We start from the raw sequence: 19438 nt of genomic DNA, 5'->3' as shown, positions 1-19438 counted from the left end.
GTACCAAGGTGATTGGTCAAAATGAAGGTAGCTGGAGGTAGCAAACAGTTCAACAAAGATTGAGGAGCGGTGGTAAGAGGTGGTTAGCCCCAAAAAGGCAAAGCAGTCCTCTAACCACCTCAGGTAGTTAGAGGTGGTTAGAGGTAGTTAGAGGTAGTAAGACTTTTCTTTTTGCCTTGCCCCTTTTTTTTTATGAAACCAGGACAACAACAGAACCAACAATAGAGCAGCCTACATCAGCAGAGGTCACAACAACAGAACCCAAACTTGCCATTTTGAAGTTTAGTTGTTATGTTTGTCGAAAAACATTGACCCGGAGACAGCATTTACGATCGCACCTGTTATCGCACCAAATCAGTTTGAAGGCACCACCGCAAGGAAGAATGCGCTTTGACGATGACCAGTATACTTTTGTGACACAAATGAACAACACTTCACACCATTCAATCCTGGCACGTTATGCCTGTCCGTCTTGCCCTGGACACTTTTCAAGCCTGACTGAATTGAAGATCCACATTGAAAATGCAGAACACTCACAGCCGTCCCAACCAAACAGTAGTGCCGACACCCAAGAAAACGAACAAGCACGACCAGAGAAACGACAGCGTGCTTCAACATCAGCAAGTGTACAGATAGCAACAAGCAACAAAGGGATTATCACGTTTTCAGCAACATCGTACTCGTATGAAGCAAACTTGCCAAAGTTTCCACAACAAGTCCTTGATATGCTTGAGCCCATCGTATCCATCAATACATCCGTTACTCAACAATCGACTTTGGAGGTGCTCAAAACACTACCACCCGTGCACAAACTCCTCCTCGATGCCCTCGATCAGAACTTGGAAGGTCTACCCCGGTGGCTCTGGATGCAGTCTAGAGATGAGAGAATGACAACGCAAGAGACTAAGCTTTGGAATACGGCTAGGTTTGTCTTGACAAACTTTGCAAGCGACTGCACACCGACTATCGCAACACCATCTTCGAAGGATTACGAACGCTCATGGTGGGTACGGCGCGTGGTACCAATTTTTCAAGCATTCGGGAACCAAACCAATCTTTTAGCATTTGACTGGTGCGAATGCGAAACCCGACACTCTGCACTATCAGAAATGGATCCAGCACTTTGGCAGAAAGGCCGACCCCGTTACGCTGACGGATTGGGTTACGACTGGAGTGGCGAAGAGCGACTGATTATGGAAGCATCGAGTGGACAACACAAGGAACGCATACCAAAGACGATGGATGACAGTGTGAAACAGATCAGTAGCATGATGGCAATGCTCCGAGGAATTGCCAACGCTTACCCCAATGCCAGCTTCAACACCTTGCAGCAGACAAAAATCTTCGCCATTCAGTCAATTCGAACATGCCTCGTCCTGTCAGAAATTCAATTTGACAATCGCAAAAAATTCGCGTACAGACAAGTTCAAACCGCCCACATAGAGAATTAATCCTTATCCTAGGAATTAATAACAAAATTATGAAACCTGCAACATTTAATGATTTAAACATAAATATTAGAAACATTATAATAATAATTTTATATAAATTTAGTTGATTTAATACTTAATATTTTTATTTTTAAAATAATCTTTTAATAATTGTTTTTCATTAAAATCTTTCTCATTAACCTAAGAATTATCTTTTTCATCATAATCTTTCCATTTAACAAGAAATTCATATTCATTATTTTTATTTAATTTATGTTCTATAATTGTTTCAATTTCATAAAAATTATTATTTTTATTAATTTCTCTAATTAAGTTTAAATTGATTTTTCTTTCACTTTTACCTTTTTTCCTTTTTTTTCTATTTATATTTTTATATTCAGGAAAATCTACATCTTCATTATTTTCAATTATATTATTATTATCACATTCTTCATTATTATTATCATCAATAATCATATTATCACTTTCTAATAGTAAATCTGAAAAATCTTTTTGTAATTCAGTCATTATTTTAATTTTATCCATTTGCTTTATTTCATTATTTAATACTATATCTATTAATTTTTCATCTGTAGGAAATTCAAAATTTTTTTCAGCCCAAAGTTTATGATGTTCTTGTGTAATGATATTAAATGTATCTGTAAATAATTGTATATTTTTTAATAAGAATGCTACTTTTATTTGCAAGTTAACATATTTATAATCATCTGTTTTTAATGTAGAATTGTTATTAGAAAATCGTTTAAATTTATTTCCTAATTCACAAAATTGATTTTCTATAGCTGACCTAAAGCTACCAAATATATCATTAAAGTGTCTTTCTTGTTTATTTAATTCTTCCTTAGGGTCTTTTCTAATAGGATAAAAGAAATTATTATCATTTAATGGTATACCTTTCTTTTGACATAAATTTTCAAACTGTTTAACAAATAATGTATATCCTCCATCAATAGCTAAAACATCTCTTTTATCTATTTTAGTATATAATTTCATGTTTAAAAACATACCACCATCTGAACTTTTACCACATAACTCACTATCAGAAATTGCAATTACAAAATTATTAATATCTGTTAATACTTGTGTTCTTAAACCTGATGTTTTTAATTTATATGACCATCTTTTTTGTAATGAAATATCTGGTTTATCATATTCTATAGTACTATCATGTCCATCAAGCATTAAAGTAATATTTTTAAAATTATTAGGGTTTTTTATTAATGCAGAATAAACTCTTATTTTAATATTAGAAAATATATTCTTTAGACATAAATCTACATATTTATTCAAACTATCATAATTTGTAATCCAAAATTCTTTATAAAACTTATAAAATGATGTATATGGTATATTCCGTTTCATATCTTTACTAGTAATACCTGATACAAGATGATATATTAAGTATAAACCTTTTTCAATTTCAAAATAAGGTGTAGGATAATCTTTATGTGTATATAATTTAGTTAAAAAGAAAAATACTGAAGTATATCCTAATTTATTTAATAATTCTTTTTTAATTTCATCTATTTCTTTAATATACTTTAATTCTGTTCGATGTTTATAATTATTTTGTTTTTTTTTCCAATTTTCATTTATAAATCCCCATTCATTTATAATCAATTTATCTATCTCTTCCTGTAATAATGTCTTATATTTTAAAATATCATCTTTATTTAGTGAGCTATTATATTCATCAAATACCATTTTGAAATTTGTAAAAAACCGTTCTTTTAACTTATTTATTAAGCAATCAGGGAAAACTTATAACCTTAGGTAAATACCAAAATTAAATATCTATAATTATTATTTATCCTATATTTTGATATTTAATTCATATATTAAATCAAAATTCAATTTTTAAAAAAAAAGTATGTAAGTTTAAAATTAAATAAATAGGTTCTATAGTGATTTATTAAAACATCATTTCTATAAAAATTAAGTAAAAATATAATAGTAAAATCCTAACGATAATTTTTTTTAATTTTCTCCCTACCAACAAGGAAAATTACTATATAAAGTAATAAAAATAAAGATTCCACAATTATATTTGCTTTTGCAAATTATATTATGGATAATCTTAATTTTTAAAAAAATAATGTTTATTACCTTTTTTAGAATTTTTTTTATTTTTTTTTTTGTTGCTAGGTAATAAATATAATAATTTAGTATATAAAAATATATATTATTATTAAAAAAAACACATTTATATAAAATTATTTTTGAACCATTAATCAATATTAAACTATTAAATATGTTATGTTTAATAATTGTAGGTTTAAACCCCATACCCACAAATTTCGCTCAACGGAACAATTGGCTGCAAATCTTCGAACTTTTGGCCTTGCTTTTGAAGTCTTTGGAATAACAAGTTGCCAATTTAGAGTCATTGAATGATGAAGAGACCAGCAAAGTAGAAGTGCTTGGCCCCGACATGATTCGCAACTGCCTCTGATAGTCTCGAATTTACTCCGTTTGCCACTGATGAGGCGGATGTACTAAATCTTCTATTAGTCCAATATTTATTTTGGAAGATTGAAATTTTTTTCGGATAAAGTTATATTGATTAAAATCAAAAAATTATAAATAAAATGTTGATTCTTCATACAAAAATAAAATGTTGCTTTCTTTATTTAAAGTTTCTCTTTTATATTCAAAATTATCTATTCAATTTCAATATAAACTTATGCTCATATTTTAAATTTAAAAGTTTCGATCATCCGCCTGACCTCTCTTGCTTTACTCTATTTTCTCTGATATACTCTCCAATTACCTTTCTTCATTCATTTCCCTTTGTGTTGTTATTAGCCTCCCTTTACCCTTGTGTTGTTGTTGAACTCCGTTCCCCGCCAAAATGAGTTACAAATAAAAAAAAGAATGCAGCATCTCCTTTATCTTCCAAGTTCTGATCGAGGGCATCGAGGAGGAGTTTGTGCACGGGTGGTAGTGTTTTGAGCACCTCCAAAGTCGATTGTTGAGTAACGGATGTATTGATGGATACGATGGGCTCAAGCATATCAAGGACTTGTTGTGGAAACTTTGGCAAGTTTGCTTCATACGAGTACGATGTTGCTGAAAACGTAATAATCCCTTTGTTGCTTGTTGCTATCTGTACACTTGCTGATGTTGAAGCACGCTGTCGTTTCTCTGGTCGTGCTTGTTCGTTTTCTTGGGTGTCGGCACTACTGTTTGGTTGGGACGGCTGTGAGTGTTCTGCATTTTCAATGTGGATCTTCAATTCAGTCAGGCTTGAAAAGTGTCCAGGGCAAGACGGACAGGCATAACGTGCCAGGATTGAATGGTGTGAAGTGTTGTTCATTTGTGTCACAAAAGTATACTGGTCATCGTCAAAGCGCATTCTTCCTTGCGGTGGTGCCTTCAAACTGATTTGGTGCGATAACAGGTGCGATCGTAAATGCTGTCTCCGGGTCAATGTTTTTCGACAAACATAACAACTAAACTTCAAAATGGCAAGTTTGGGTTCTGTTGTTGTGACCTCTGCTGATGTAGGCTGCTCTATTGTTGGTTCTGTTGTTGTCCTGGTTTCATAAAAAAAAAGGGGCAAGGCAAAAAGAAAAGTCTTACTACCTCTAACTACCTCTAACCACCTCTAACTACCTGAGGTGGTTAGAGGACTGCTTTGCCTTTTTGGGGCTAACCACCTCTTACCACCGCTCCTCAATCTTTGTTGAACTGTTTGCTACCTCCAGCTACCTTCATTTTGACCAATCACCTTGGTACATTTTTATTTGGGACACTTTTTTAAAGAGGTATCTTGTTCAGGCAATCTTCAATTTTAGCAGCAGAGTAGCGACAAAATCCCTGAATATCCGCAATGAACACTTGATTGCAAGCATCTGCAATACGCGACGACAGAGTTTCCTCATCAAGGAACCTTTCACGCTTAAGCTTGCTCTTGCAAACCATCCAGAATTGTTCGATGGGGTTTAGCTCGGGAGAATACGACGGGAGATACACGCATTTATAGCCACGATTCTCAATTGCCTTGTGAATATCCATTGTCGTATGTATCGGGGCGTTGTCCATGATGACGTAGCTGCCTTTCATCTGTGGATGGCGATCGAGGACGTCTAACGTGTGGGCGATAAAATTGAAATAATGACCCGTTACGGTGCCAGGTCGTTTCGTGGTTGTTGATCCAACTGCCTTGCGCTTCTTTGACGGTTGATAGGGCCGTCGCACCTTGACGTTGATCACACCAAAAGCAGATATAGCGCCAAGGATAGTCGTCGTCTTTGCCCTAAAAGTAACCATTAACCAGACGCGTTATTTACTTCACGCATCTCTTCTTGCTTTTTCGCGTACCTTTTCTTACCTTGTCTGCGGCACGGTCACTTCAGCACGTGTTCCTTTCTTTGACCAGGCTCCGGTTCGCTTGAGGTTGATATGAAAAGCAGATTCGTCAATAAAGACACAGTTGCTCGTAAAATTCATGTCGGTTTGTCTCATTTCAGCTGCCCAGTCGTATCGTCCTTGTATTTTTTCAAGACTATTTCTTTCTTTAGAGTGCAAATGTGCCTTCTTGAACGTGATGTTGCAGTGATTGTGTACAAATCTGTACAGGGTGGACTCAGAGACCTTGAGACCATCAAATTGTTCCGTGAGGCTTGTCATCATTTGATCCAAGGTGACGGACGCGTTGTCGTCAATGAAAGCCGTCAAGTGTTGCCGATGCGTTTCATTCAACAGTCTTGGTCTGCCGCCACCTGCCTCTGGCGCTTTGCGCGGCTGGATCTCGTCGCTTGGGTCGTTTTCATCCTTTTTTAGCCAACTATAAGCTGTTGAGCGCGGTATGCCAAGCTTGGCACCAGCTTTGCCAGCCGAGAGCTGCTTTTCATGGTAAAAAAAAAAAAAAGAACTGCTCCTTCTGCTTATCTGAGTACGAGTTATATGTCCTCTTATTTGTGTTGGAACTGCTGGTCGTTGTCGCGCTGCGTGCTGCCTCATTCTGCCCCTTTTTTTTCTGTCGCTCAGGCGGCTTTTGGGTCATGTACACGTCGAAATCCGTTATGTTGTCCAAAGGATACTCGTTTTCGTCAACTTCCATCTCTAAAACATGATGACCTGCCTCGTCTATGGCGTTTCCATGCCCGTCCTCATAAACAAACTCCATGAAGTTATGCAAAAAAACAGTTAAGGTAAAATGTTCCAATTTATTTTGAGAAAGAGAGCCAAATGGTTTTGAGAAAGTGTCCGAAAATCCGTCCGAACTTAATTCGCGGTGTACAGTTCATTTTGGGGGGAGTGTCCAAATTGTTTTGAAAAAAAGTGTAGTTGCGACGCGTTGCTGTCGGTACTTGAAAACTCTCTGACGTAATTTTTCTTGATGAATAACGAAACTGCGGTGTAATGCGTCGCCCTTTTTTCCCTCTCACCTGTTCGGACCGTGGCTTTTCTATATATTCTTACCACACACACACGCACACACACACACACGTAGACCATGGTAGCCATGGTAAGACAACTTCTCAAATCAACGAAAAAAAAAAGGAGCAAGTTTGCTAAAAAAAAACCGCACTATGATTATGGAATAGCAATTGAACATCAAGACGCTTCAACAGAAGCAATTCAAGTTGGACGTCGAAAGCAGCGATACGGTAACGTGTTCTTAACTATAGTCCTTTACGCAACCCCCCATAAAAAAGCACTTTGCTCATTTTCGTTTGTCTGCCAACGGAAACATTTTAGATTCTTTCAGTAAAACAAAAAATTCAGGAATCGGAAGGTCATGACGTTGCTCAACAGAAACTCATTTACTCTGGTAAAGTTTACAATTTCACACACTTTCCTCTCAAAGAGAGAAAAAGAAACGATAAAAATATAGAGAGAGAACTGAATGTGGGGGAGGAATTATGGGTTTTTTTTGTATGAATAGGCAAGATCTTGACCGACGATAAAAAGGTTGAAGACTGCGGTATCAACGAGAAGGGTTTCTTGGTATTGATGGTTTCCAAGGTACGGTACCTGGTTGTTTTTTATTGATTAAGAGAAAACGAAGGGAAAGGTTCTTTCATTTTTGTTAATGAGGATGTGTTTATATTACGTGTATCAATTTGGGTAGCCTAAGGCTGGATCCGCATCGTCATCGTCTGCTGCTACTGCTGCTGCGACACCCAAGAAAGAAGCCGTGCTCGAAGCAATGACGGCCCCCACACCAGCTGCACCTGCTGCCGCACCTGCTACGGCAACTCCAGCCACTTCTACGACCCGTACTACAACTGCTGCACCTGCTGCAAACACAACAGACAGCACAGCGACCGCTGCTGCCGCTGCTGGTGGTGATGGGGAACGCAATACGGTTAACCAGCTTGGTAAAGTGATTTAAACTGTGGATAACATACACCATGCACTAAGAACGTACGCGTTTTATCTCCATACAGTGACAGGAGATCAATACGAAAGTGCGATCCAAAACATGATGGAAATGGGATTTGAGAGAGAACAGATCAAACGCGCTTTAAGAGCGAGTTTCAACAACCCGGATAGAGCTGTGGAATATCTGTTTAATGGTATTCCTGACCATTTGCTTGCTGAAGAGCAACAGCAAGATACGCCATCTGGCCAACAACAAGAACAACAACAAGAACAACAGTCATCACCACAGCAGTCTCAGCAACGCGAACAAAGTGCAACGCCTGCTTCACCTAGTGCAGGTGCTACTGGTAAGTTGGAAATGGTATTTAAAAGAGTCTTGGGCATGATCAGTTATTAAATATTCGATGGAATATAGGCCAACCTCAAAACCTTTTCGCAGCTGCTCAACAAGCTCAGCAGCAAGCCCAACAACAACCCGCGAGTGGTGGCGTGGACTTTTCACAGTTGCGCAATACGCCTCACTTTCAGCAACTGAGACAACTGGTGCAAAGCAATCCGGCCATGTTACAGCCGTTGCTTCAACAGTTGGGAGCTGCCAACCCCGAGCTGCTCCGACAGATTAATGCCGACCCACAGAGCTTTTTCCAAATGTTGATGGAAGGTGTTGATGATGCAGAAGGTGGCGGTGTTCCACAAGGATCGCAAGTTATTCAGGTACTCTTTGTTTGCATTAAAGCAGTGCTACTATCAAAGCAGGAGCAGTTTTTTTAGAAAAGGGGAAAAGAAACAAAAAAGTCAGAAGAAATGGATACTGAGAAAGAAGACATATCACAAATTGATAGGTGACTCAAGAGGAAAAGGAAGCCATTGACCGAGTAAGTTGTTGAGATATTAAGTGGGTAAAGTTGGGACTTGACTCTCTGACACACAGACGAAATGAAATAGCTGGAAGGTCTGGGCTTTGATCGGGCGCAAGCTATCGAAGCATACTTTGCATGCGATAAGAATGAAGGTAAAAAAAGCAAAGGGTGTTTTTTTTTAATTGGCTCGGGATATACAAAATAAGCATAACTTATACGAAATGTTACTTTGTAAAGAATTGGCCGCGAACTATCTGTTTGATCATGGAACCGACGACTTTGAGTAGCGTGTTTTGAATTTTCTTGGGGATAGTTTATCGTGTCCCCCAATATTTGGCCCGCAAAATACAATATGCCAATCTCAATCAGACACACACACACACACACACACACACACGAAAAAAGAGAGATCAAGGGCGTTAAGAAGGAAAAAAAACCCTAGCATCCCACATTATCTCGCTCTTTTCTATCAACCTCCCTGAAGGAAAAAGAAAAAGAACAGTAATAATAATAATAATAACAATAACAACAACAACTTTCTTCTCCAAGTTTCTGTTTTTTTTTGACCTTTTGACTTACTACTTGCGTGAGGGTATATCAATTTTTTTTTTTTATAATCCCACCAAAGAAATCTAACGGTTGGGGAACATGTAGTCACGAAAAAAAAAATTCGGTGCCCGCCCAGCCAGCCAACACTCTCGCTCGCTCGCTCGCACTCTCTCTCGCGCTTGGCACGCTCTTCCAACTTTCCTCTCTCTCTCAGCCCCAAGCGACTCTGTTAAATTTTTTTTTTCTTTGGTCGCTTATCCCCGTCTTTTTTTTTCTCCTCTTCCTCTTCTTATGGATCAGCAATCAGGTAATGATTTATAAAATCAGTATCACAAACTCAATTTCAACTGGGATTCCACTCACTCAATTCTTTTGCAAAACCTCAACCTTTTTTTTTATATCGAGTAGCTTCCAACGTTGATATAAAGAACTCTAAATCGGAGCAATCCACAGCACCCACACCTCAGAACACACCCATCAACCCAGCACCTATTACTTCCACTTATCGCCCCAACATTTCTAGCATTTCCGAAGACATGGAGACTATCACTACACCTGGTAAGTTGGGGCACTTTTTTTATTTTGTATACGTTTTCTTTGATAGTGTAATCTGGGCACGGGACTCGTTTTTAGTAAATAGTTTCCTTTTGTTTGCTCTATACCCCAAATAAATATATGGAAAAAAAATATTGATGGATATACTGTTCATTAGGCGCCTCTGGCAAGTCGAACGCTTTGGCTGGTGCATTCACCAGCAACCCGGCCCTGATCAGCATGTTGCAAGGCAAGCTTGGCTCGCTCGTCGGCCAATCGTCCGGATACATTGAATCACTTCCCGAACCCGTCAAGCGCCGCATCAACGGCTTGAAATACTTGCAGTCGCAGCACGCCGAGCTTGAGGGCAAGTTCCAAGAAGAAGTGTTGGCTTTGGAAAAGAAATACTTGGAGCTGTACAAGCCATTGTATGCCAAGCGTGCCGAGGTTGTCTCTGGCAAGTACGAGCCTACGGAGGCAGAGGTTGAGGCTGGCAAGAAGGTTGATGAGGAGGAGCAAGCCGATGAAGAACAACAGGCACAACAACAACAACCAGCAGCAGCAAAGGAAGACGATGATGAAAAGGATGTGACCGGTATTCCCGAATTCTGGTTGACTGCCTTGAAAAACCATCCTCAAATTGGCGAGTCCATCACCGATACGGATGAGGATGCTTTGAAGCATTTGGTCGATGTCCGCATGTCTTACATGGAAAAGCCCGGCTTCAAGCTCGAGTTTGAGTTTAGTGAAAACGAATACTTTACCGACAAGACCCTCACCAAGACTTACTACTACCAAGAACATGCCCAGGGTGGTGACTTTGTCTATGACCACGCAGAAGGTGCCAAGATCACCTGGAAGGAGGGAAAGGACTTGACTGTCACTGTCGAGACCAAGAAGCAACGTCACAAGGGTAAGTCGTTTGTTTGTGTCTCTGAGTTTTTTTTTGCAGTGGGTGTCGAAAAGCCCTTTATCCGTTCTAACATGGATGCTTCCATCATTTTCTTAAAATAAAGGTACCAACAAGACCCGTGTTGTCAAGCGCACCGTTCCAGCAGATACCTTCTTCACTTTCTTCAGCCCACCTGTCTTCCCTGGTGAGAACGAAGAACTTGATGAAGAAGAGGCAGAAGGTTTGGATGCCAAGTTAGAGGCTGATTACGAGATGGGTAAGTTTTTTTGTTCATTCTTTGTTTTTGCATGAAAAAATACAGCAGGAGTGGACATAAGAAGGGCTAATTTCTCACTTTTCGCGAAAACAATAGGTGAGGAATTCAAGGACAAGATCATCCCTCATGCCGTTGACTACTTTACTGGCAAGGCTCTGGAATACGAAGACTTTGAAGGTGACGATGACTTTGAAGATGATTTCTATGATGAGGAGGACTCTGAAGAAGATGACGATGATGAGGACGAGAGCGACGATGACGATGACACTGCTCCCGCCGCCAAGGGTGAAAATGCTCCCGAGTGCAAGCAGTCTTAAAAGAAAAAAGATTGCATATACACACTCTCACACATATATTAAAAAGCTCTTTATCTCATAATATCTTTTATATACTTACAACTTCTTTTTTCCCCATCTTTTTCCTCTTTTTGCATATTCTGTAAAACGCCCCCACATTCTCCTTCTCCTTCTCTTTCTCTCTCTCTCTCTCTCTCTCTCTCTTCCAATTTACTCTCTTTTCCAAATCGGATTGTATCATGTTGTTTGCTACAAACAAGAAAAAAAAAAAGATAACGCAACCTTTTGCTGTAGAGAACAGTTTCCTCCCATTTAGCTCTTTGTATTTTCTTTTTTTTTTTCCAACAAATGTCGGATATGCACTCCACACATACACATACAACACCTCCATCATTTTTTTTTCTCTTGTCTTCATATAAAAATTTGGGCTTATCTTTTTTATAAACCACACCCTTCAAATTTGCAAACGAACTCTTTCACTTTTTAATGTATGTAGGTACCGTAACAACGCCTCGGTGCTATGGCTGTGTTTTGTTACTATGTCAACGGGGGTTGTCACCATCACAGCGGTTGCTTGGCATATTTTTCTAGGTGGTTTGGCTGATGATGAAGCAAAGTGTCTAGGTATCACAGAGTATTGTTCCGAATCGAAGCGAATGGATTCTTTTTGTATGCAGGTCATGTATGTACACAATGATGCACAATTCTAGCGTTCTGTGGTACCTTCTTTCTTCTCTCTCTTACCTAAATTCAACCCTTGTGCTGAAGGGAGATAATCCAGCGAGTGCTAAAAGCTCTTCACATTGGAGGCTGAGCTGGGAGGATGTGGCATAATGGGCCGGCAGTGCTGACCGTGACCGGATATCCATCGATGGACCCCCGCGGCCAATGTCGGTGATGGTTCTCGCCATAGTATGCCGAAATGGCGGATTGGATTTGAAAAAGGCGTTGCCCCTTTTCAGCCCAGAATTATTGTTGGATAGCGATGACTTGTTGTTGTTGTTGATGGATGGTTTTGCATCACTTTTAGGACTGCGATTGCCTTTGTCATTATTGCTTTTTGCCACTGGTGACGATGATGTTTGGCTGAAGCTGCTCGATATGAGACGCGACGAAGATGCTAACGACGACGACGACGACGACGACGACGATGCCACAGCGGCACTATTGGTACTGAAAGGGTTCAGAGTCGACACCTCATACCGATGCTTCCGGAACTGTGCGATTATGTAAAGCTTGGAATGGCTGGATGGTTGATGTAAGTCTGCACCAAGACCTCCACCCATACAGACAACCATTTCGTACAACTCCTCCTCTCCAGACCGCTTTTTGACATGCAGAGTATCCGAAAAGGTGCTTGATCCAGAAGCAACCGCCGTTAGTTGGTCTTGATCCATTTTGTGGAACAATTCGGAAGTAGTACGCTCAGTCTGCGGCGGCGGTTCGGTGCTTTTGGCCACATCAACAACATTGTCCAGCAATAGCCGATGCAACCTGGCTAATCTGTCGGTATCGTTGGGAGAGATAAAGTCGTACAGTGACCGATGCGCAAATTCCTGCGGGTAGTAGCCCCACATCCCGGTGACTTCTTCGGACACGCGCGCACAGCATACCTCCATTGACAAGATGACTGTCACCGCACTGTTATCGCCCCCCTCTTTATCTTTGCTGTTGCTGCTGGCGCTGTTACTCAACCGGCAATCCGGGACAGACTGGGGTTCTTCTGGCTTGACCGTGTTGCTTTCTTTTGTCCGTTGTTGGTCCGCCTGTCTTTCAGTATGTTCGATTTGAACGACATCGTTTTGCTTTTTAGTCGGTTGTTGGTTGTGAACCTGATACTGTTGTGGCTGCTGCTGCTGCTGCTGTTGTTGTTGCTGAGGTTGATGATGTTGAACTTGTTGGTGCTGGTGAGAAGGAAAAACTGTTGGAGGAGCAGGAGGAGGAGGCGTTGCTAGCGGTAAACTAGTCGGTCTTTGCGCAAATGCATTGCCCATCTTCATCTGGAGACTCATGGTCTCAGGAGCATGCTGCTGTTGTTCAGGCTGGCTGAAATTCTGATGCTGCAAAGGCATTGTCATGTACGGCGGAACCATGTATTGCTGCATCATGGTGTTGCTGTCGCGGAGTAGCTCGTCAAAGGGGATATGGGAAATCAACTGCACCGGCTGTTGTAAGAAGCTTCCATCACTGTGGGGTGGACTTGGAGTTTCTTGCTGTTGCTGTTGCTGAACAACAGGAGAGTGGTGCGGTTCGTGAGAAAGTTGCTGAAAAGATTCTATAGGTTCATGAATGAATGAGATCGTACTGGTTTGTTGCCGCTGCTGCTGTTGCTGTTGTTGTTGTTGTTGTTGTTGGACGTCCTGTGCGGTTCTAAGAGGAACAACAGGGCGTGGCTGCTGTGGTGCAGGCTGTTGATGCGTAAAAGTTGTCGAAGATGATGCTGGTGTGGGCGGCCGCTGTGGTTGGGCAGTAAAGCTCGGCGTCTGAATAGTCCCGTACATCACCTCGTATCCACTGTCATTCCCCCGTCCATCGCCCGACGCTTGCTTATCCCGTAATCGTGGCCTTCCTCGCTTTTTGTGTTTAATGTCTTGACATGTGTCGGTCTTGCCAAGCGCAACACAACGTTTGCACGGTCGTGACACTGTAGCGTAGAGAAATAATTAAAGTCCAATTGGAACGGGTTTATGTGTACCACCCATATGCCCCATCATCAAAACAGTAATTAAAGAGAACCCTTGATACTTACCATCACAAGCCAAGTGTGCCTTTTTACAGTTGATGCCTGGTGTTTTTTTTATACAGGGTAAATGAGAAGATCAGCTCAGGCCCGAATCAGGGGGTGTTGTGTGCGCGAGTGGCTTTTAAAGGCATAGCTCCATGCAAGCTTAATTATAAACGAAAAAAAAGAAAACTTACATGCACTAGGTACATGCGACTTGTAGCCTCGCTTTGCAGGTACCATCATCGAAGGAGGAGGAGGAGGAGGAAGAGGGCGGGCAGCAGCAGCAGCAGCAGCAGCAGCAGTAACAGCGGCAGCATCCTCTTCTTTCCGGGGGGACTCTCTTGGTGTCAGGACCGGCGTTACCTTGGGTGGCGGAACAACATTTTCAAGAGACATTTGAAATGACGGAGAAAAGGGTAAGGGCGAAGACGGTGTGGTTGGAAAAATAGACGCAGCAATGTCAATGTCCATGGCATTCGGGTTCGAATCAGCAAATAAAGTTGACAGAGGTGAAGGTGCAGGTGCCAGTGACGCCAGAAAGTTATTTGCTGCTACTGCCGCTGCTGCTGCCGCTGCTGCTGCCGCTGTTGTCGTTGTGGTTGTGGTGGTAGCAGAAGAAGCAGCAGCAGCAGCAGTGGCGGTGACAGTGTTTGTAGTTGGAATGGGCGGTGAAGACGACGGTACGGTTGATCCCTCCATCGCCTTCGTAACGTTTTAGTTTTTACAGCGGTGTGGAGGAGAGGAAGGAAGAGGAAAAAGGCCTAAAAACGGAGACAGAAAAAAAAAGTCAAAAAAGAAATATAAGGAATCAAATGCGGGGGAGGACCAAACACCAAAAAAAACATTTACTCCACACAAAAAATGCTATTCAGAATTAAAAAAGACACGTTACAAAAATGCTTATTATAGCAACATTGCAGGACGACACTTTTGTGACCCATATCCTGCGAAACGATGCTCTGCGCGATGGGTGACAGTCTCTTTCGCTTGCTCATGCACTGTGCATGTATAAACACTAATAGGAATGACGGTGCTGGAGATGAGGATGTTCCACCGATCAGCCTATTTCCTCTCTTTGTTGCGGGGTGCATATCTCCATTTGCACGACCTCGGGACACATCGTAAAAAAAGTGGTGGGCCTGGTGTCACCAACCTATTTTGCTTCGTCCTCATTTTTCCGATTGGCTGGATGCTGGGGGGGGGAAGAGAAAGCCAGCAAGAGTGTTCCTCTTTCTCGGCCTTGTGACAATAACATAGGTCCTTCCTTCTTGATGGGATGGTGTATGTACGGAAAATATTCGCTCGGCCAATATCTCATAGTGGCGTGAAACTGTTTTTGTAGTGTGAGTGGGAAAGTTTTTTTTGGGCTATTCATCCCAGAACACACGTAACGTTGAGCAACATCGGGGCCATGGGAAAGTGCCCACAGCTTTGGTCGAGTCGATCACAAAACTTGCAATCTTATTGGAGCGCCGATTTGCCATTCTTAAACCTGCGGTTATACCCTTAGCCCGAGCGCACCGAGCGTTTTGATCGAATATACAGATCATAATCAATCACTGCAGCTTACATGGGAAGCAATATGAAAGGTTACTGGCATTTCATACTGAATGTAGTACTTGGCTTTTGCTATTCAATGAAATGTTCTTGAATGGTCATATGAGGTTGGGTGTACCTGGTGTTTTAATAACGTGGGAGTCTGAATGCCCATGTAGAAACTCAGCGACTTCTGGGAGCATCCGGAGACCGGAGATACAATGTACTTCTTGTCTTGGTTACCTTCATTGTGCTCCTATTACAACGACTATCATAGATGAGTATATAGTCAGGTTCTGTCCTAACTTTTAAGATTCTTCTCGAACGTGTAAGCGTGCGCCGCTGATACATCATCTGCAATAATGCAGCAAACGGCTCCATCGTATGGTTTGTCAGCCCCGGAAACTACCTCTAACGTTTACTAAAGCAACTCAATCACTTTATTATGTTAGACCCACATCTATATGGTTTACGCGCTAAAGTTAACAGCCTATATACTAAAAGCAACACACCCCATTTATACGAGCAGATCTCCTCCTGTTCCTCGTAAAGAGATGTCAAAAACTTTGTAGTCGACGGTATAAGTATGGAAACATTTGTAGAACGAATTTCCGACGACCACATGTTCGCTCGTAGTAGCTGTCAAATTACAATATAAAAATTACGACAATAGAATGGATAAACAGCTGTAATCAGATTCTGTAAGTTATATGACCCATGACACTTCTACTGAGGACTCCGTTAAATCCTAAGCCTTTGATATCACTTTGACAAATCTTCGATATCATAATTAGCCAAACCTTGTTAATTTCTTCTAGTTTTCTCTTCTTTCTTTCGGGCAAGTGTAATGTGTATAACCATAATGTCTTATGTCATCAGCAGGTGAACCAGCTTCACCGCCGCTAGGACATAACCAGTTAGTACTCAAACTGCAAGAAGCCAAATGCAATATAAATGGTAGTTACTGGTACTACTCTGCTTCCTCTTGGTTAGTGTATTAGCAGCTTCATATTGTACAAAGATATCCAGCCATGCAACTCAATTTCACGCGCATGCACAGATAATAGCCGCTGTATGCAATGCAAAAACAAACATGCATGTAGTAACAGGTCAATGTTCGCACTATACTGCTTTACTTGATTGCCAGATTCAGAAACATAGTTATTAACGCTTTATTTTTAATACATTTTACGGAGGGACAAATAATGTTATAAGCAATGGTGTTGTGATGAGCAGCTAGTATATAGAACGCTGGTAGTCTCCAAGGTGGTCTTATTGTACTGTAGTAGGAGGAAAACATTGTGGGGATTGAGGATATACAAAGCACGGGATGAGAAGAGGAGGGGTAAATTTAGCAAAGGTGAAATCTTTCCTTGTACAAAAGAAACGTGGGTGACGTTTCACCGTCATCTTTGCGCTTTTGGAAAATGGCCGGTGCGGACAAACTTCTTCCACGGTCGATGATTTCTCCTTCTTCTTGCTCCTCTTTACTAGGATCAACGCAGTTCGATGGTAAATGCGGAGGTGGTGTGGGAAACAGCATCAGTTCATCTGTCGAAGAGGAGGCGGTTGATGAAGACGTAAAAGACGAAAGCGCATGTACGAAAAAGTCGCTATCGGTGTCGTTTTTGTTGTTGGTATTGCTAAACGGTGATGATTCAATCACGAGTGGTGCGAGATAGATGCCTCGACGCCGGGAAAGTGATGGAGGAGGCTGTTTACGTATACGTGGTAGAACAGTGATGTTGTGCGATGAAGTGATGGCGTGGTAAAACTCTTTGTTCTGTTGGCCTTGTTGGGTCGTTTCGTTACTGTCGTCGGTGGGGCCATCATGGCTATGCAAAGACGAGGAAGATGGTTGGCTGAACCAAGAGTTGGTCGGACGTTTCTTTTTCTGGCTTTTATGATTTCCCACAGATACTTCTTGCTCAGCAGGCGATGAAGGACAAGAAGATCTTGTCAGTCGCTTTTGTAACGCCCTGATCCACGTCTCAAGATCTACCTGAGACGAGCATGCTAGAGTCCAAGGCTTGGTTTTTGTCGTTACAGTGGGCGAGCAGGGCTGTAGCCTTATACAGAAAGAGTGGTTTGGCAAAGCTATCTGGACGACATCCCGGACGTGTCGCAAATTGAGGACGTGAGTTGCCGAATCGGCGTGCTATAAGTTGCCACACACACACACACATAAGGACGCGTTAGAAGAAAGTTGGTTTATATATATATATATATATACACGCCAGCAAACAATGAGCGTGTAAAAGAAACAGAGATATGTGGATGTATGCATACCTCATCTTTGTAGAAACGAAGCTCCGAGTCCAGCAGGACAAAGAAACGGTGTTGCCATCGAGTCCGGCCCAACGGTAACGTCGTCAGCTTGGCTAGCCAGCCTGCCAAGGGGGCGTTTGTCACGGTCATTGTGCTGTTGGTATAGTTGTTCATCATATCAAACGACGAAAAGGAAGAATTAAGATGTAAGAAAAAAAAGAAGTAAGAAAAGGAAAGTGCAAGCGTAGGAGAAGTATGTACAGCAAAAAGGAAAGTGAGAGTGAATAAAGAATTCTAGAGCAACCCAAATGGCCGTGCCTTTATATATAAAATATATAAGGTGGTCAGTTTCCTTTCCCCCTCCCCCCTGGCTGCTGTCCTTCATCCTTCGAGCGCGCCCTGTATCCAACAACAACAGAAGCCCCCTTGGAAAGAAGAAATCAAGGGATAATCGCACCTCTATAAAAAGAAAGAGCAACACTTTAATATCATTACTGCGTATACATGCCAGTAATAACCGTGACAATATAACTGCTTTGACACTTATTTACGCCAAACATCATCTCGTACAACCAAAGCAGCAGATCCACACAACTCACACATTCATGCTGGACTCACTGCAGCAAACTCTGTACTGATCATTACTGTATTTGAACAATCAGTCAGACAGTTCATTAGTATGCTCTTGTTGTTGTCCCCATCTCCGGTACTTATATCCTGTAAACATGCCGCTTGGGCTGCGAGGATGTTTGAATGCAGTATTATCACGTTTGATATTCTATGCAGACACGCACCAACAGCTACGAAAATTCGTTCGCCACAGCAGATCCGGAAAAAGCAATTCCTGCTAATAAGCGCATACATGCAGCACCATCCATCCTTTCCTGCTATTTTTTTTTTCTTAAAAAGAATTTATAAGCGAAGTGTCGCAGTAATGTATGCTCTATTGAGAATGTTTTCTCTATTTCTTTTTTCTATCGTGACCAAATGGACCGATTTTGGTTCAAGGCCCGTGCACCCCATAAAAGTTACGGTAATGTACAGGAACACCCCGCCCCTGACGCCCAGGTATCCCTTGGTGCTAGCGTGCGATCGATTTCTTTATTTATTTGCTATCACTTGACAACATCAAGAGCAACAACTGAATTAAACTGTTGTCGCTCATCATCGACCTTTTTCTTTTTTTTTTACCATCACCGAAAACATAACGTCGATCGATCCGTGTGTATGTTTTTGTTTTCTTTAAAAAGTGTATAAAGAATGTTTATCAGTACGATGATTGGTTACACCAGAGCATCTTTATGCGGAAATGATGAGCAAGTTGCCAAAAATATAGGAGTAGCGAAAGAGCAGTAGTAGGCAGTGCTTTTAACTATTCACGTTGTAGTGGTCTATTAGTGGATAAACCCGGTTCCTTCAGAATGATTTGGGCGTTTTCTTTCTTTTCGGGTCAAGGACAAGAACAAACTACAAATTGATTAACATGCAGGTACATGGAGAACGTTTCACCAATCGCATCTTAACAATGCAGCAGTCATAATAGTACATAAAGTGGATGGAGTGCTTATTTCTATCTGTTACAACCGAACTATATCAACACTGTCATTTAACATGAATGACATCCTATCAGCTTAGTCGTCGCATAGAATTAATTTAAAAAACGTGGCCCTTCTTCTTTGAGCTCACAGATAATAGATATTGGAAGCAGATGTATAAT

General features: G+C 41.2%; 7 protein-coding genes across 7 annotated transcripts; 3 read left to right on the top strand and 4 right to left on the bottom strand.

Moving 5' to 3' along the window:
• Positions 1–137: 137 nt before the first annotated feature.
• BDB00DRAFT_807527 (uncharacterized protein) lies at positions 138–1510 on the top strand. The gene has a single exon (XM_053122337.1). It carries the CDS (start codon positions 384–386, stop codon positions 1449–1451), a length of 1068 nt encoding a protein of 355 aa, XP_052983118.1. The 5' UTR covers positions 138–383; the 3' UTR covers positions 1452–1510.
• Positions 1511–4055: 2545 nt separating this feature from the next.
• BDB00DRAFT_807526 (uncharacterized protein) lies at positions 4056–5052 on the bottom strand. The gene has a single exon (XM_053122336.1). It carries the CDS (start codon positions 4804–4806, stop codon positions 4264–4266), a length of 543 nt encoding a protein of 180 aa, XP_052983117.1. The 5' UTR covers positions 4807–5052; the 3' UTR covers positions 4056–4263.
• A 1359-nt stretch (positions 5053–6411) lies between these two features.
• BDB00DRAFT_744720 (uncharacterized protein) lies at positions 6412–6582 on the bottom strand (the record flags this gene model as incomplete). Its single annotated transcript, XM_053118517.1, has 1 exon — positions 6412–6582. A coding segment is annotated over one exon (171 nt), but the record flags the coding sequence as incomplete, so codon positions are not given.
• A 184-nt stretch (positions 6583–6766) lies between these two features.
• BDB00DRAFT_807520 (uncharacterized protein) lies at positions 6767–9187 on the top strand. The gene is made up of 10 exons (XM_053122335.1): positions 6767–6924; positions 7004–7066; positions 7158–7230; positions 7345–7424; positions 7531–7780; positions 7850–8131; positions 8200–8498; positions 8627–8659; positions 8730–8796; positions 8882–9187. Exons 1-10 carry the CDS (start codon positions 6913–6915, stop codon positions 8929–8931), a joined length of 1209 nt encoding a protein of 402 aa, XP_052983115.1. The 5' UTR covers positions 6767–6912; the 3' UTR covers positions 8932–9187.
• A 422-nt stretch (positions 9188–9609) lies between these two features.
• Positions 9610–11213, top strand: BDB00DRAFT_757610 (uncharacterized protein; the record flags this gene model as incomplete). The annotated part of the gene is made up of 4 exons (XM_053119001.1): positions 9610–9755; positions 9949–10640; positions 10744–10896; positions 10993–11213. Coding segments are annotated over 4 exons (1212 nt in total), but the record flags the coding sequence as incomplete, so codon positions are not given.
• Positions 11214–11449: 236 nt separating this feature from the next.
• Positions 11450–14735, bottom strand: BDB00DRAFT_807515 (uncharacterized protein). The gene is made up of 3 exons (XM_053122334.1): positions 14112–14735; positions 13942–13977; positions 11450–13836 (listed from the first exon to the last, which is right to left on the bottom strand). Exons 1-3 carry the CDS (start codon positions 14614–14616, stop codon positions 11933–11935), a joined length of 2445 nt encoding a protein of 814 aa, XP_052983113.1. The 5' UTR covers positions 14617–14735; the 3' UTR covers positions 11450–11932.
• A 2069-nt stretch (positions 14736–16804) lies between these two features.
• BDB00DRAFT_869077 (uncharacterized protein) lies at positions 16805–17871 on the bottom strand (the record flags this gene model as incomplete). Its single annotated transcript, XM_053126555.1, has 2 exons — positions 16805–17611; positions 17743–17871. The coding sequence occupies 2 exons, from the start codon at positions 17869–17871 to the stop codon at positions 16805–16807; spliced, it is 936 nt and encodes a 311-aa protein (XP_052983112.1).
• Between the last annotated feature and the right edge of the window lie 1567 nt (positions 17872–19438).

The sequence above is a fragment of the Zychaea mexicana genome (genome assembly GCF_025766255.1).
Source record: "Zychaea mexicana strain RSA 1403 chromosome Unknown BDB00scaffold_12, whole genome shotgun sequence".
NCBI lineage: Eukaryota > Fungi > Mucoromycota > Mucoromycetes > Mucorales > Lichtheimiaceae > Zychaea > Zychaea mexicana.
The sequence above is the reverse complement of the archived record's forward strand: the minus strand, read 5'-3'. Positions and strand labels throughout refer to the sequence as shown.